This window comes from Dermacentor variabilis, chromosome 1, assembly GCF_050947875.1.
Source record: "Dermacentor variabilis isolate Ectoservices chromosome 1, ASM5094787v1, whole genome shotgun sequence".
NCBI classification, from domain to species: domain Eukaryota; kingdom Metazoa; phylum Arthropoda; class Arachnida; order Ixodida; family Ixodidae; genus Dermacentor; species Dermacentor variabilis.
Genome location: NC_134568.1, coordinates 216271782 through 216286074, shown reverse-complemented (window position 1 = coordinate 216286074; position 14293 = coordinate 216271782). Strand labels below are relative to the sequence as shown.

Genomic DNA, 14293 nt, shown 5'->3' with positions numbered 1-14293 from the left:
TACTGACATGCGCAGAACTTGACGATGGCGAGATCATTCATCAGGTTTCTGCTGCACCACCGGACGATGACTCCGAGTCGGAAGATGACGCACCATGTGCTACGCTGCCGTCGCATGTGGAGCGTGCACAAGCAGTGACTGTGCTTTCAGCCGCCTATTGGCGGCGAGGAGTTATGGAGTCGCCATCAGTAGCGCCTCGCTGGCGTAGTATGAGGGATCACGCGGCGTGCTCCTCATAGGTTTTGCTGTCAGCGCTCACTGAAAACACCATGCGGGAGCTCTCCCGGATATTTCTGTAAGTACTTCGAAATGAAAGAAGTTTTTTACTGTCTAAATAATAATCTTGGGCAAACTGAAAGCACAGAATCGTTTACAGACGCTATCTCTTTACTGAATATGTACAGTGAACGCCACTGCGCGGGGTCGCCGCGATGGAGTCTCCCGAACCGGCTTCTTGCGTGAAACGTAGGCAAACGCTGAGAGAAAACTATGTGAAATATGTTCTTATAGTGTTTGTATAACTAAATGGAGTGTAATAGAATGAAGCCTCAATGCAGTGATCACACAGGTTAACAGCGACCAACTGCGTGTCTGCATGCTTGTCCGCGCACTGTTTCGCTTTCGCCACGTGCGCATTTTCGCACCATGCCATGAGCTTTAGGCTGCAGAATATGAGCATTTGACAGTATACAAGCAACCATTGTTGCGTGGGTGCTATCAGAGCTGTTCAAAAATAATTTAATTGTAGAGACTTCGACGCCTACGAGAACTGTGATGTGCCGTCACGATTCAATCTTTTTTTTTTCTAAATTCTTGGACGTTTCAATATTATTTCTCCAGTTGCGTCGCACTGTATGTTTATCGGTGTTCTCAGCGTGTGATTTCCCACTGCTTCTTTTTTTTTTGTAATCCAGTGCATTAATTCATAACACAAACATGACCATGTGCAATGCTTTTTTTTTTATGTGCTTCTTACCGCTCCCTTTCCACTCCAGTGAACTTGCCAGTATCTATAGCATCGACAAGTTCATAGACCAAACCGTCATGACATTAGTCGGGCAGCTGACTCGGGTGAGCGTTTCAGTGCGCGTTTTCCGAACATTGCAGTCCCAGCGTCGTAGCAGAAATCTTCCTCGTGTCTGTGCTTGCTGCATACCCGAGTTGTAGCCGATGGCTGTCTGCCGGTTTTATGTTTCGCGAGCCAAGCTTCACGCAGCTTTTTGTCCTGTGGCTACGTATGAAGGCTGACACCGGGCTCCGTTGCGTACGTCCGGCACTGCGGCACCGAGCAGAAGCCTACCATGTTGCGCGCCTTCAAAGGCAGCCACTACCTATTGTAGTGATTTCAATCCTTGTAAAGGAGACACTCGAAGTGGGAAAATCTCGCCACTAAATGAGGACCGCAGCGTACGAGGGAATTTAAACTCGTTTTCAGCTTGCTTCGGCGCTCCCGAAGCAGCCGATGCGGCCGCTATGTCCACGTGATCCCTAATAGCATGTCACGCCCACGGTGGCGCCAGCTTTTCCAGTGGTGGAGCTCGAGGCCAATAGTGACCATACGACCCTCTCTGAGATTCAGGCTTATCTGATTGCATGTAAACGGAACAGCGTGAAATAGCGCATTCACAATTTCTTCAAGCCTACTGTCGAGCCCAAATAATTGCGTGGAAATAAATGATTTTTTTTTTCTTAATCTGATTTTTTGGACAACTGTTTATTCGGACATTTCTGCAGTCCCCGTGAAGTCCGAATAAACAGTCGGCGACTGTACTTTTTTTCAGTAGCCAGTTATATGCACCCAATTACGTTTTTGACAAAACAAGCTATAACAGGTGACGCAGCAATGAGCGCTTAAATTTGGTGCAAACTAAAGTGTCTGAAGATGAAAACATGAATATGGGTTACCTCCTTCCAAAAATCAGCATCCTGCAGCTATAGCTCCATAACCTGAACATGGCAGGGTTGCAAAATTGCACACCTCTCTAGTCCAACCTGTGAGCTTTTCTATAATAATAGGTTCTCTCTCTCTCTTTCTTTCCTGGAAGCACTTTAAGCAGCCTTCATAGGCGATAAGAGCTGCTACTCAATTCTTTGCTCAGTGCTGCCTATGACTTCTCTGATATAGACAAAAGTTCTTGGCTGTTTTAGCATATGTTTCTATCTGTTTGGTATGTGCACAACTCATGTACACATATTATGTGATTGTAACACATGAACAGTATTCTAGGTCTGAGTAATATGCAGCTTTCTATTACATTACATTACAAATTTGCCCACCTTTTCAAGGAACATGAACATCTGCTGGCGTACATTATAATTAGCCTAAATGGCTAGCAAGTAAAGGGCACCAGTAGGAGGTCCACCAGATGTTGGCCAAAAAATTAAAACGGTGGTTCTATACAGTGATGACCACTTCGGATGTTGATGCCAGATAATCACCTATTTACAATTTTTCAGTTTTTCACTTGCTCTATTGTGGGCGCCTTCCCGTTGTTAGATAGGGGACCGTTTCCTGAGCCTACTTCGAGTTCACCAGACCACATCGAATCGCGCCACAGCTAATTAAGAAGTGCAGAAGCACGGATACCACATTCCAGAGGCGCGTCACGTGCAAACAAGTTGGCGGCCCCCACCTCGTGTGCCGCAGGTGGAGCTATTCACTGCTTGACTCTCCCCAAAAGTGAAGCGAGAGCCTGGCACTGTTACAGGTAACTTGGGTCCCAGAGGCAAGACGGGTGTAACGCACCGTGAAACCCTGGCAGCGTTGCCCCCACCCGCCTATTGTGACGGCGCATTGCAAGTCAGCAAGGCAAGACCGCAGGGAGAAGTAAGCCCTCGGACAATTGGGGACCAAGCAGCGACTCTCTTCGCCGGGTGTGACACAATCGCACGGACGCCTACCATTGGCCGAAAATGGCGTCACCTGAGCGGGCTCGGCCATTGGCCGAACGTGACGTGTCTTTGAGACACCGAAGGGCTTGAAAGACACAGACCGGGAGCAGAAGGAGAGCATTCTTAGAGCATTCCTTGATTCTTCTCTTTCGAGCTTCTTGCCGCGGGCCGCAGCGTCCGAGTTGCTGCCAGATCGTAATGACTTTGAGACTGTTAATTGACTCTCACTGTAAATAATGTAAATAAACCTCCCAAGTTTTTAATCCCAAAGTCCTCCTCAACTCTTACACCATAGCCTCAGCAGTAATGAAGCGGTTCGCTTCATACAGGACCTAGACCTGAGCATCGTGGCATTGAGTAACCAGAATCTTGTGAGCAAGGTGTTTGTATGTTACAAGACAGACCTTCTCACCAGTGCGCACACTGAGAGAGTTTTCAAAGCCACTGCAGATGTCTTCACAATAAAACGAGGGAAGATTATTGAAGAAAATTTTAGCAATTCTTAGTGCAGATAAACAACGTCTGAAGGGCTGCAAAGACACATTGAAAAAGCCCGGCATGCTCATTCTGTTTACTGCATCTTTGCAATGTTAATAAAATAGGGAAGAAAGTAATGGTAATTTAATCAACTACTTTTTTAGCAAGTGCTCAATTACTTTCATGGGACAGTAATTGGTAACTGTAATAAATTACATTTTTGAAAGAAGTAAGTGTAATTGTAATCAGTTATTTTTTTTCTGTAATGTGTATAAGCCTGATCTACTGTCACATTCAGCAGTTGCAATGCACAAGCTGCGGCTGGAGCACTCTCCAGGTCAAGCTGGTGGTGCTAATGTGTGACATGCTTGACAATAAAATGGAATGAGCTTTGTCTTTCTAGCAACACACGTTAATAGCCCTGTACTTTCATTTGTCTGTTTTCTTTGGATGCGGTATTCCTATATTGTGAAATGATGAAACAATGGCCGACCAAAGAACATCGGTTTGCCATGATGAAGCACGCTGCGTTAAGCACAGAAAGTCACATTTCCGGATAGGCCAGTGTATTATCCCTTTATGATAAGGCACACCACATCTGCAGAAAGCAGATTATGGGAAGCACTGAAAAGTTCATGTGCATTGCTAGATGTGACAAGCTCTTTCCACTTTATTCTTGAGCATGTCGAATGTTAGCGCCACCAGCTTGACCCGGAGAGTGCCGCAGACAAGGCTTGCGTATTGCAAGTGTTATTGTGAATGCGGTAAATGTACTGAAGCTTTTGTTATTTTTCAGTCCTTAAGCGGATTACAAGAATAACAAAAGCACAGCAAAAATAAAAAGAAAGTTATTTAAGCCTGTTATTTAACTCATAGTGTCTCAAGCACAAGGTGGCTACACAGATAAGCCTCTCACAATCTGGTGATAAACTTACAATGCTCATGCTTCTTAAGAAATCCGATGAGGTCCTTACCTTTGAACTAGTATGGTTCTGGAGAGGATTGTGGTGATGATCCACAATTGTTTGAATCTGTTCAACAAAACAAGAAACACAGTTGCAAAATATTTTTAGAAAATTGGTGCCATGCACAAAAATCAGTCGGAGCAAATTACCATGCTCAAGGTTTCTCGCCTGCTCAGCCTCATATGCTTGAGCATCTCTGTACGCTGCTCCATCATTAGTGTTCTTTCATAGGTGTATGCCGAGATGTCACTGTCATTCTGCAAATAAAACAGAAGTGACCCCATTCTAAGCAAAGAGACAATATAGTTGCAGGTGCTCCAAAGAATGATAGAGTATACAATGAATGCAACGATACTGATAATTTACCCACATGCTTATCAGGTACATTACTGTTGAATAAGATTGTGCAAAGGTGATTGCAATGCAGAAATCAGCATATGATAGCCAACTTTTCATAGGAATGGGCACTGTGAATAGCAAGAGAGAACTGATGCTTTGAAATACCATTTCCACAACTTCCACTTCTGCATCTATTCTCAGGTGGTAGAGGAACATGGCCAGGTCTTTCTTCATTTGAATGCTGTTGTCTTCAAGCTCTACAGTTGCATTGTGTGCTTGGTCAAGGCAACAGACATTACTAAACAAAGGGACTTCAAGAAAGAAATGAAGTTTCTCCAAGGCATCTGTACCCTCAAAGATGTTATGTTTAAATGCACCAAGCTACTACACAAGCTTGCTGCTGCACATATGACTTAGCATTTCCCAGTACACTTTTACTTAAAAAAGCCAGCAAAGATCAAGGTGCAAGAAAGGAACCTTTCTTGTCTAATGAAAACATTCCTTAACTGTGAGAGTAGGACAGAAGAAGCAGAACATGGAAAAAAGGGAGTCAGCAGAGCAATATTTTTAATGAGTCATAAACTAACCAGTAGCCTATGTGAACACTCATGTTTCTTGTGCTCTATGTATTAATGTGGTGTAACTTTACTGCGAGAGCTGTTGTGAGCTAATAACTAGGTTTGCATGGTCCTGTCCATTTGTATGTTCACACCTCACGCCAGCCATTCCTGTGACAGAAATTTACATCCTAATCTTTTGGTAGTCTAAAATACAAATGTAGGTTAAAACATAGCAGGGAGTGACCTGTCATTTCTTTGACTCATGCTGTATATGCTTGTTAAAAATTTCGTAAGAACAAATAAACAGTGCACATATATCCTTATCATGCATAGATGTACTGCAAGATAGCATATAGTAACAAGACAGTGGATAGAAGGTGCAGATTAAACAAGATTTGAAAGACTGAAGGAAACTGCAAAAGGCTTGGATAAGTTTAACAAGGTTTGCACAACAGTGGAGGAAATTGCAGAAGATTGGGATCAATGAGCAACATTTGCACAACAGCACATAGCAATTGTGGGGTTTTATTTCCATCTGCTGCCAGTAAATGAGCCCAAGGACAGAAGGAAATTATCAGTCTTTCTTTTAATTTGTCATGATAAATTACTGCAATTACTGCAAAAACCACATGACTGCCCTGTTTACAAATAACACTTTGCATTGTACTCACGTTAGCTCTCCATTTTCTTTGTGTACATGTGTGAAAATATGTGAAATGTGAAAATACGAGGGACATTCCAAAAGTAAGTTTCATAATTTATTTTCACACTGATACTTTAGTGCCAAAAAAAAATAATAAATACACCCTGGCATCATGAACTGTACACCTTGCACTATTTTTCCACATAGTCGGCACCTACATTGAGACATTTGTCGTAGCGCGCAATCAGTTTGAAGAAACCAATAAGGTAAAACTCAGTGCCCTGCAATGCAAGGGATTGTCACACAGCCTGCTCTATCTCACCATTATTTTCGAAGTGACATCCCGAGAGTGCGGCTTTCAATGCAGGGAACAAGTGAAAGTTCGATGGGGCGAGATTGAGGCTGTAGGCTGGGTGATCTAATCTCTCCCATCCAAAGCGACCAATCTGATCTTGTGTGAGCCTTGCTGTGTGTGGTTTTGCGTTGTGATCCAAGAGCACAACACCTTCACTCAAGAGCCCTGGTCTCTTTCGTTGAATGGTGGACCTGAATTTGGTGAGGGTGTGAGGGTGTCGCAGTAGTGTGCCACACTGATGGTCCCTTCATGGAGGAAATGAAGCAGAATCACACCTTTCGTGTCCCATAACATTGTGGCCATAACCCCGGGCACGCCGGTCTGCTGCTATTCTCTCTTCGTCGGCGCTCTGAGCAATGCGTCATTCCTCCTCCGCTGATGCTCCCGGCAATGGGCCTGGATTCTTGTGGCAATTGTTTGTTTCACTTGGTGTACCATCTTATATTTAAAAAAAAAAAATAGCGAAACTTACTTTCGGAACGTCCCTCGTATATTGATTTTTCCTAATATCCTAATAAATTTCAGCTGGTAGCCAGTGCTCTGTCCTTTCCTCATTTTTCCATCAATCTTTCGTGCTGTTTCAAGCTTAAGGTTCGAAGATAAACAAACTAGCCCAAATCAAAATATTGTAACAATAAAATTCAGTAGGTTTAACTGGAATTTTCTTAAAGACTGCTGATATCAAATTTTTCTGCCTTAGTTTTCTTTAATAGATAGCTACAAATTCAGTAATTGCAGTCATAATGATCATCATCATCACCCTTTTTAATTCTGGCAAAAATTCCAATACATATTTGTAGTAGTCTAAGAAATTTATGTATTTGATGCATAATATAATTATTAGTCTGATAGGAGCTTATATTACTCTAGTACAATTCTTTGAATCCTGGGTTTTACATGCCAAAACCATTATTTGATTACAAGGGACGCCGTAGTGGGAACTCCGGATTACTTCTGACCAGCAGGGGATCTTTAACATGCCCCAAATGTAGGGGACACGGGCGTTTGTGCATTTCACTCCAATCAAAGTGCGGCCGCCACGGCCGGGATTTGATCTCGTGACCTCATGCGTAGCAGCACAACACCATAGCTGCTAAGCCACCACAGCGGGTTAGTAACATTTTTGAATAGTTTCCTGTCAGTTCAATAGGAATTTGCATTGGGTATATCTATTGGCAATTTGTATTAGTGCCTACAGTCGGCGTCTGTTGATCAAATTACCTAGCGGGTCAAATTAAACAAGCAGAAAAAAATTACGGCATAACTCATCTCAGGATGACTGTCAATGGCAATGTGATTAGCATTCCAGCACTGTAGCGACTTACCATATTTCTAATGTCATGCTTATTTAACATCTGTAGTCATTCTGAGACTCCTGTTGCTTCGGCTATATGCAAAATACTCCAGTATCATCCTACTTTGCTATGGCACTCGCTTGCCTAGGTTGCCCAGGAGCATGCCAGCATGACGACTGTGTGACGCCTACACAGTGACGACTATGGAACAACAAAGGAGGTATGGCAACAATGACATGATGATAATGAGATAATGATTCTTAAATGATGACAATAGTATACCAACAACAGCATGACAACAACATGTAGACAATGGGATAATGATGAGTGTATGATGACAATGGCATGATGGCAACCGGATGATGAAGCTGAAATGATGGAAATAGCACGACGATGACGGCACGATGGTGACGGTATGACAATGGATGCATGACCACAATGGTGGCAGCATAATCACAATTGAATGATGACAGCATGATTACGATAGAATGACGAAAAAAAATGACGGTGGTTCAATGAAGGCAGTATGAAGACAATGGGATGACGTTACTGAAGTGATGACAATGACAAAATGACAGTGTGACGATGATGGCATGACAACAATGGTATCACAATGACGACATGTTGAGAGTCGAATGGCGAATTTAGAATGACGACAATGGAACGACCATGACAGCATCACGACAGTATCACAACGAATGCATGACCATGATTGTATGACGACGACACAATGATGATGTTGGCATGACAACATTATGAGGTCAATGGGATGACGATGAGTGTATGACAGCAATGACGTGATGACGACTGTATCACGAAGCCTGTAGATGGCAATGGCATAACAATGATGGCATGACAAAGCTTGAGTGACAATGATAGAATGACCACAATGGCATTATGACGGTGGTGTGACAACTAATGCACGATGACTGTACGACAACAACGGAATGAGGAGAGTCAGATGATAAAGCTGGTATGACGACAATGCAATGACTACGACGGCACCACGACTACGATCACATTCCTAGTGGTCCAAGCAATTAGACAACTTGAGCAACTGGGTCAGCGTAGAAGGCGTGATGCCACCACCATGGCGAGAGTAATCACGAAGCTGGAATGATGATAATGGAACGACCACAATGGCATCAAAACAACAAGCGCATACCCATAGTGGCTCAAGGTGGTAGACAACTTGTACCACTGGGTTGGCATAAGACTCTAGATAGACAGCTAGATAGATTTGCTCCTTCAATCCACGCTGCTGTATTGCTATATATTAAAGTTATGCCAATATTTTCTTTTTATTGCCATATTGCCATATGCCATATGGACACTCCAAGCGCATTTCTGCTGTTGGTCTTGCTGTAAGGTTTCGTATAATGTCCAAGGGTGATAACACTGTCGCCGCGTGCCCTATGCTGTATGTGCGAGTGAAAGCGTACGAGGAGAACTGACGATCGCAGCTCAGTCTTGCCCATGTAAAAAGGACAAATGCAAAGAGGAAGCGTGCCATCTCCTCTCAAGTGCGAGGTACCTAATGTTTGTGAGGTGCCGGGGAGAGGGAAGGGAGGGGGGGGGGGTGAGGTTCTCTCCAGCTGCAACTGCGTGTGTGGTGGCTGCACGCAGTCGCACAGCCGTATTTTGAGTGATCTGTGTTGGTGGCAGAGTTTAGGTACGTCAGCGGCTCGTAGCTTTGTGCGTGCTGTGTGCCCTCAGCGTTCGCTTTGCGTTGAAGCTACAGACAGCACGAATGTCACTTCACTCGCAGCTACTTCCGCGCCTGCTTCGCTGTCAAAACACTTGCACCAGCGTTATGACAGCGAGTATCCGCAGTCATCGAGTGTGATGTGTTCATGTCTGCTGTACGCGCTGACACCATGCCTATTAATTTAGTTAGCAAGTGAATGTTTACAAGTTGATTACGTCTTATAAAAGTACTATCCTTACTTCGTATGGCTGTCTCATAATTTGCTATTGCAATCGATGCTTCACCTTTCGCGCAAAACTGCATCTCTTTTTCAATTCCATGCATACTCTTTTGGCTCCATTCAGTCGTTAGAGCTGACACCACTACTTGCCTAATTCGTCCAATCGAATTGATCAAATTATGGCTGCGATTACCCGCACTATGAGTTCGTGAGCACTACGAAATGAATGTGTTTGGCTAGATCTGGAGTTCGCCTTCAGCCCTAGCCGCACGCAGGGCATACCCTCACAAATGCAACCAGTTAAAAAGTGTGAGGTTCAACATGGCACCATGCCACAGCTGACCTCATGGTAATTAGAGATGGTGATCACATGGTATCACAAACCACTGCAAGCAGCCCTGCAATGGCTTTAGACCATACCGCGCTGCCAAAAACTCGGTGTGCCTTAAATGATTTTGAATTTGCATCAAGTCCCGTGACACCAAATCACTCTCTCCTTCTACCCAACTTCAGGCTTTTTTGTACTGCATGAAAGATAATCCTGCAATAGTGGGTTGTCTGCTGGTGCTTCTCTGGGAGCATGGAGCGTCTCCTCACTTGCTCCCTGTCCGAGGTCACTTCTCACTCCCATGTTCAATGTGAATATGTGCTGAGTGAAACAAGAGGCAAGGGTTGATTTGGCAGTGAATTGAGATGGTTTAATCTACTCAGTTTTGGATGGAATAATCACAGTGTGGTGCATCAATTATACCAAGTTCACTAGTTTGTGTGCAGAGTTTGTGATAGAATGCAATCATCAGTTCCGATTGTTGCAATGTCATCTGTGGCATGAAGCCAAGGTGCATTTGGCATGTCTTGAGCTGGTCACATTAAAGGACAAGGTGAATTATTTGTTCCATATCAGAGAAATTGGGGCTTCATACTGTGATTAGTGAGCCAACATTTACAATGAATAAGAGAAAGAAGAAACAAAAATTGAGTCACTACTTCTTTAAGCAGTTCACATATGCCCCAATGTTTTGCCATTCTTCTTTTTAATGCAGTACTCTGAATCCCTTAGGGGATATTAAATGAAATGAAATCGCACAAAAGAGGCACTTAGGCATGAATACTGACATATTTTCGAGTTTCATGGCCGCAGATGACAGAAAATAAGAGCACAGCAAATAAATAAGGTCCGGAACAGAACGTATCAGGTGTGATGTCTACATACATACTAAAAAGTTCAACAAGCATAACTGAGTTAGCAAGCAACAAAAGAATGTATGTTTAATAACGCTCACTTATGTATGTTTTTATACATCAAAAACAGTAAAAATTATTCCAGTGTAACATTGAATGAGCTGTGATACAGTCAAGCCCAATTATAATTGGCTCACAGTGAACATTCAGCTCTTATGAATAACAGTAGCATAGCCTTCAGAATTTGTGTTCGATGACACTCTACATCAGATATAACAAAAACATGCAAACCAGCCATTTGATTAGAGGGAATGCACTAGCCCCATTCATTTGCCTCATACAGATACACTCTCCTCTAATTTCCTCCCCACTTCTCAGAATTTGTTCACCAACGGCTAAGCAGGCTGCTTCTGGCACACACATGTAGGCTTTCTGTCAGCATACCCAGATAACAGACGAAATATTACTGTAAATTGCGCAGCCATGCGATTTCAGGTTTGCCTTGGTTTCATCATTTGTGATTTTTTTGGCATCTTACTTTTAATGTATGGATTCAAACACATTATCTTTTGCTGATCTTTGTACAGAACTGCTTGACTACCTAGCGCCTTCATTACTGAAATATGGTGTGTGCAGCTCAAGTACAATGTATTTTGCACCCGATAATTTACCCCACCCACATGAAGGAAGAAAGCAGTTCACATTTTCATGGAGACCGCCACTGTAGGCTGCTTTTCTCGTTGTGTAAAAAAGCTGTAATTTGTAAAATAAAGTCTCAGTATCACCCGAAAGGGGAAGCCTCAATTGCAATAACAAATTAGTAGACAGCTATATGAAGTAAGGATAGTAGTTTTATCAGCCGTATAAATTTGTAAACATTCGCTTACTAACTAAATTAACAAGCATAGTGTCATGTGCGCACAAGCAAACATGAACACATCTCACTCTATGACCACGGAAGCTCGCTGTCAAAACACTGGAGTGAGGAAGTGCGGCAACAGCAGCGAGGAAATTGACCTTTGTGCTGCCTCTTGATTCAACGCGACCTAGGAGAAAAGAACACAGTACACACGAAACTATCAGCCCTTATCGCACCTAGACTCTGTTCCCATCGCTGATCGCTTTTAAGATAAGGCATGTGCATCCGTGCCATATGCAGCAGCTGCCAAAGTAGAACACCCCCCTCTCCCCCATGTGCCTTGTGTGTGACTGAAGACAGCGTGCTTCCTCCCCCCTTTCCACCCTTGCGCACATGAGATTTAGTTCAACAAAACAGACTAGTGGGCTAGATGATATTGCATGTTAATAGTTTTTAGTGAAAAGAAACACAGGAAATGAGAGCAGGCACACGTACAGGACACAGTGCTACTAACAACTGATGCTTTACTGCACTTGGTCACAGTATATTATATATATATATATATACTGTGTATATACTGTGTATATATATATATATATATATATATATATATATATATATATATATATATATATATATATATATATATATATATATATATATATATATATATAGCACCGTACAATAAAAGACGGAAGGGGAGTGTAACATCACCACAGCATCAGAGATCACCTAGCAGCGTAACAAGCCACCACTACTGTGACAAGAACAGCATCTCCTTCCCTGACAATGCGACAGATGGGCAGCTCACGCAGTCTTTGTTTCTGTTCATTTCAAACGCTTCTACGATTTCTCTTGTCAGTTGATCAGAATGCCGGCCCATCACTCTAGTCTTCCTGAACAAAGATTTCCAGCCGCAGCGCATGCAGCATGCAGCATAATGACCGGTTACTGCCAGTTTATCACCATTGTTTGGGTGCTCTCGTAAGCGGTCCTTGAGACATCTGCCAGTTTGCCCCAAATATTATTTCCCGCATGACAATGTAATGCAGTAAACTGCACCTTCCACACATGGGACAACAAACAGTTCGCGATGATTTGTATCACAAGCATTGCGTTTCTGTTTGGGATTTTAACTTTCGCACACAAGCTAGAAAGTTTATGTGGGGCAAAAAAACAAAAAACAATGTCTGCTTCAACTCTTCCTGCAATCTTCTTGAGATTGCGGCTGACTTTATGTAGATACGGCACCATGACCTTATATTTAAAAACTTTAATCTAGAAGCTCTCTGTCATGATCTAAATAAGCCTAAAAGACTGTGTGTGTAAATGTTCTTTTCTGCAAAAACGCATAAGGATTGTCTGTTCCGTGTGATTATTTCGGCGTAAAGCTGCTGGCAGAAATCTGTTGCGTGTTTCTTGCAGTCAAAACTCAAGATATTGACTATTAACGATCTTTTTATGATGAGCAGTTCCGACGAGGTAATCAATTTTTTGAAAGACAACACTCATGAGAACTTCTGTGCCTTTTTGCTTCACATTAAAGGGCCCCTGAAACTGTTTGGACAAATTTTGCAGACGTGTAGGGTACAGCTAAAGTTAATCACTCACACCACCATTTGTGTGAAACTTCCTGTATTAAGAGAGCTACGGACGATTACAAGTTAGTCATGCATTTTCTCCTCAACTCGTTTGCCAAGTGATTGGGGTTAAGCTCCGCCTTCACTGGCTCTGCGTCATGATGGCATGTTGTGTCGTCGACTTCCAGTTCTCTAGGAGCGAGCGCGCGAAGCCGCTCCAAACTCTCCGCCAGCTGCTTGGCAGTCGACCTCAAGCGAGAGCTATCGAAGCAGCATGCGTTGCGAGCATTCTGTCGCAGCGCCGAACGTGTCCGGTATTCCGGTAAACACAGGCGAACTGGGCATTTCGACGGAATGGTGGAGGCATAAACTCAAGCTGAAGAAGGAACTTTAGCGTAGACGTACGTGAGCTGCCTGATTGGTCTCCACGGTTCAGCCACCCGTTGGCGCAGAGCTTAACCAGCCAAACACAGAGCTAATATTGCTCTAACCAAGTGTAAAACATTTTAAACATTTACAAAAACAATGTGTTAATGATTACACTCCTGCAAAAAATTTACACCAGAAGCAAAGAAGAATACATTTCGTTACTGCTACTGTGTGTGGTTGGGCTCTGTACCACCAGGTGGCTGCAGCGTGCAGACCGCTCATGTTTCCTCCACTCATCCCATGAAATTCCCAGGCCCAGTCCACTTGCACTTACCCGAATACCGGACACACAAAACACTATTGTGGTAGTAATCCTCTGGCATAAAATGACAGCTCAATATGCAAACCCTGGCGCTGATCGAATACCAACAGTCTGATGTGCAGCCACTTCACTCGTGCGCTACCTTGCAGAGGGACACAATGTCACAGCTTGACATATTGGCAGTCGCTATGTTTGCAGCCCGCAATGTAACAAGGGCGAACCATGGTGCTCGCAAAAAGAAAGATCAAGGCCAACACTGACCATGGAAATCTCATCAACACGGAGCACATTGTAACACAAGCAGATGGCACTTGCTGCGTGCCGGAAGTCCTTAACCCTTTCAGGGTCAATGACATAAATATACAGCGCTGCGAACGAAATCCGAAATGGTCGATGCCATATATTTATGGCGCCGTCTGTATGTTTAAAAAGCATGCATATTTCCTAACTTTCTTTTCTCATGTGCTGCCACTATGTATGTGGGAATAAAGGGAATTTTTTTCGTGTGCCTCCCTCTTTCGCTTCTC

At 43.3% G+C, this 14293-nt stretch overlaps 1 protein-coding gene across 3 annotated transcripts in view; it reads right to left on the bottom strand.

Annotated features, from left to right (window-relative positions):
- kcc (solute carrier family 12 member kcc) overlaps positions 1-14293 on the bottom strand; it is a 449856-nt gene that overhangs the window by 18610 nt on the left and 416953 nt on the right. For all 3 annotated transcript variants that reach the window (XM_075668661.1, XM_075668651.1, XM_075668642.1), the window contains 3 exons: positions 4839-4930; positions 4484-4591; positions 4344-4400 (listed from right to left, as the gene is read on the bottom strand). In XM_075668661.1, coding sequence (XP_075524776.1) covers positions 4344-4400; positions 4484-4591; positions 4839-4930 — 257 coding nt within the window. The remainder of the gene's footprint in view (positions 1-4343; positions 4401-4483; positions 4592-4838; positions 4931-14293) is intronic.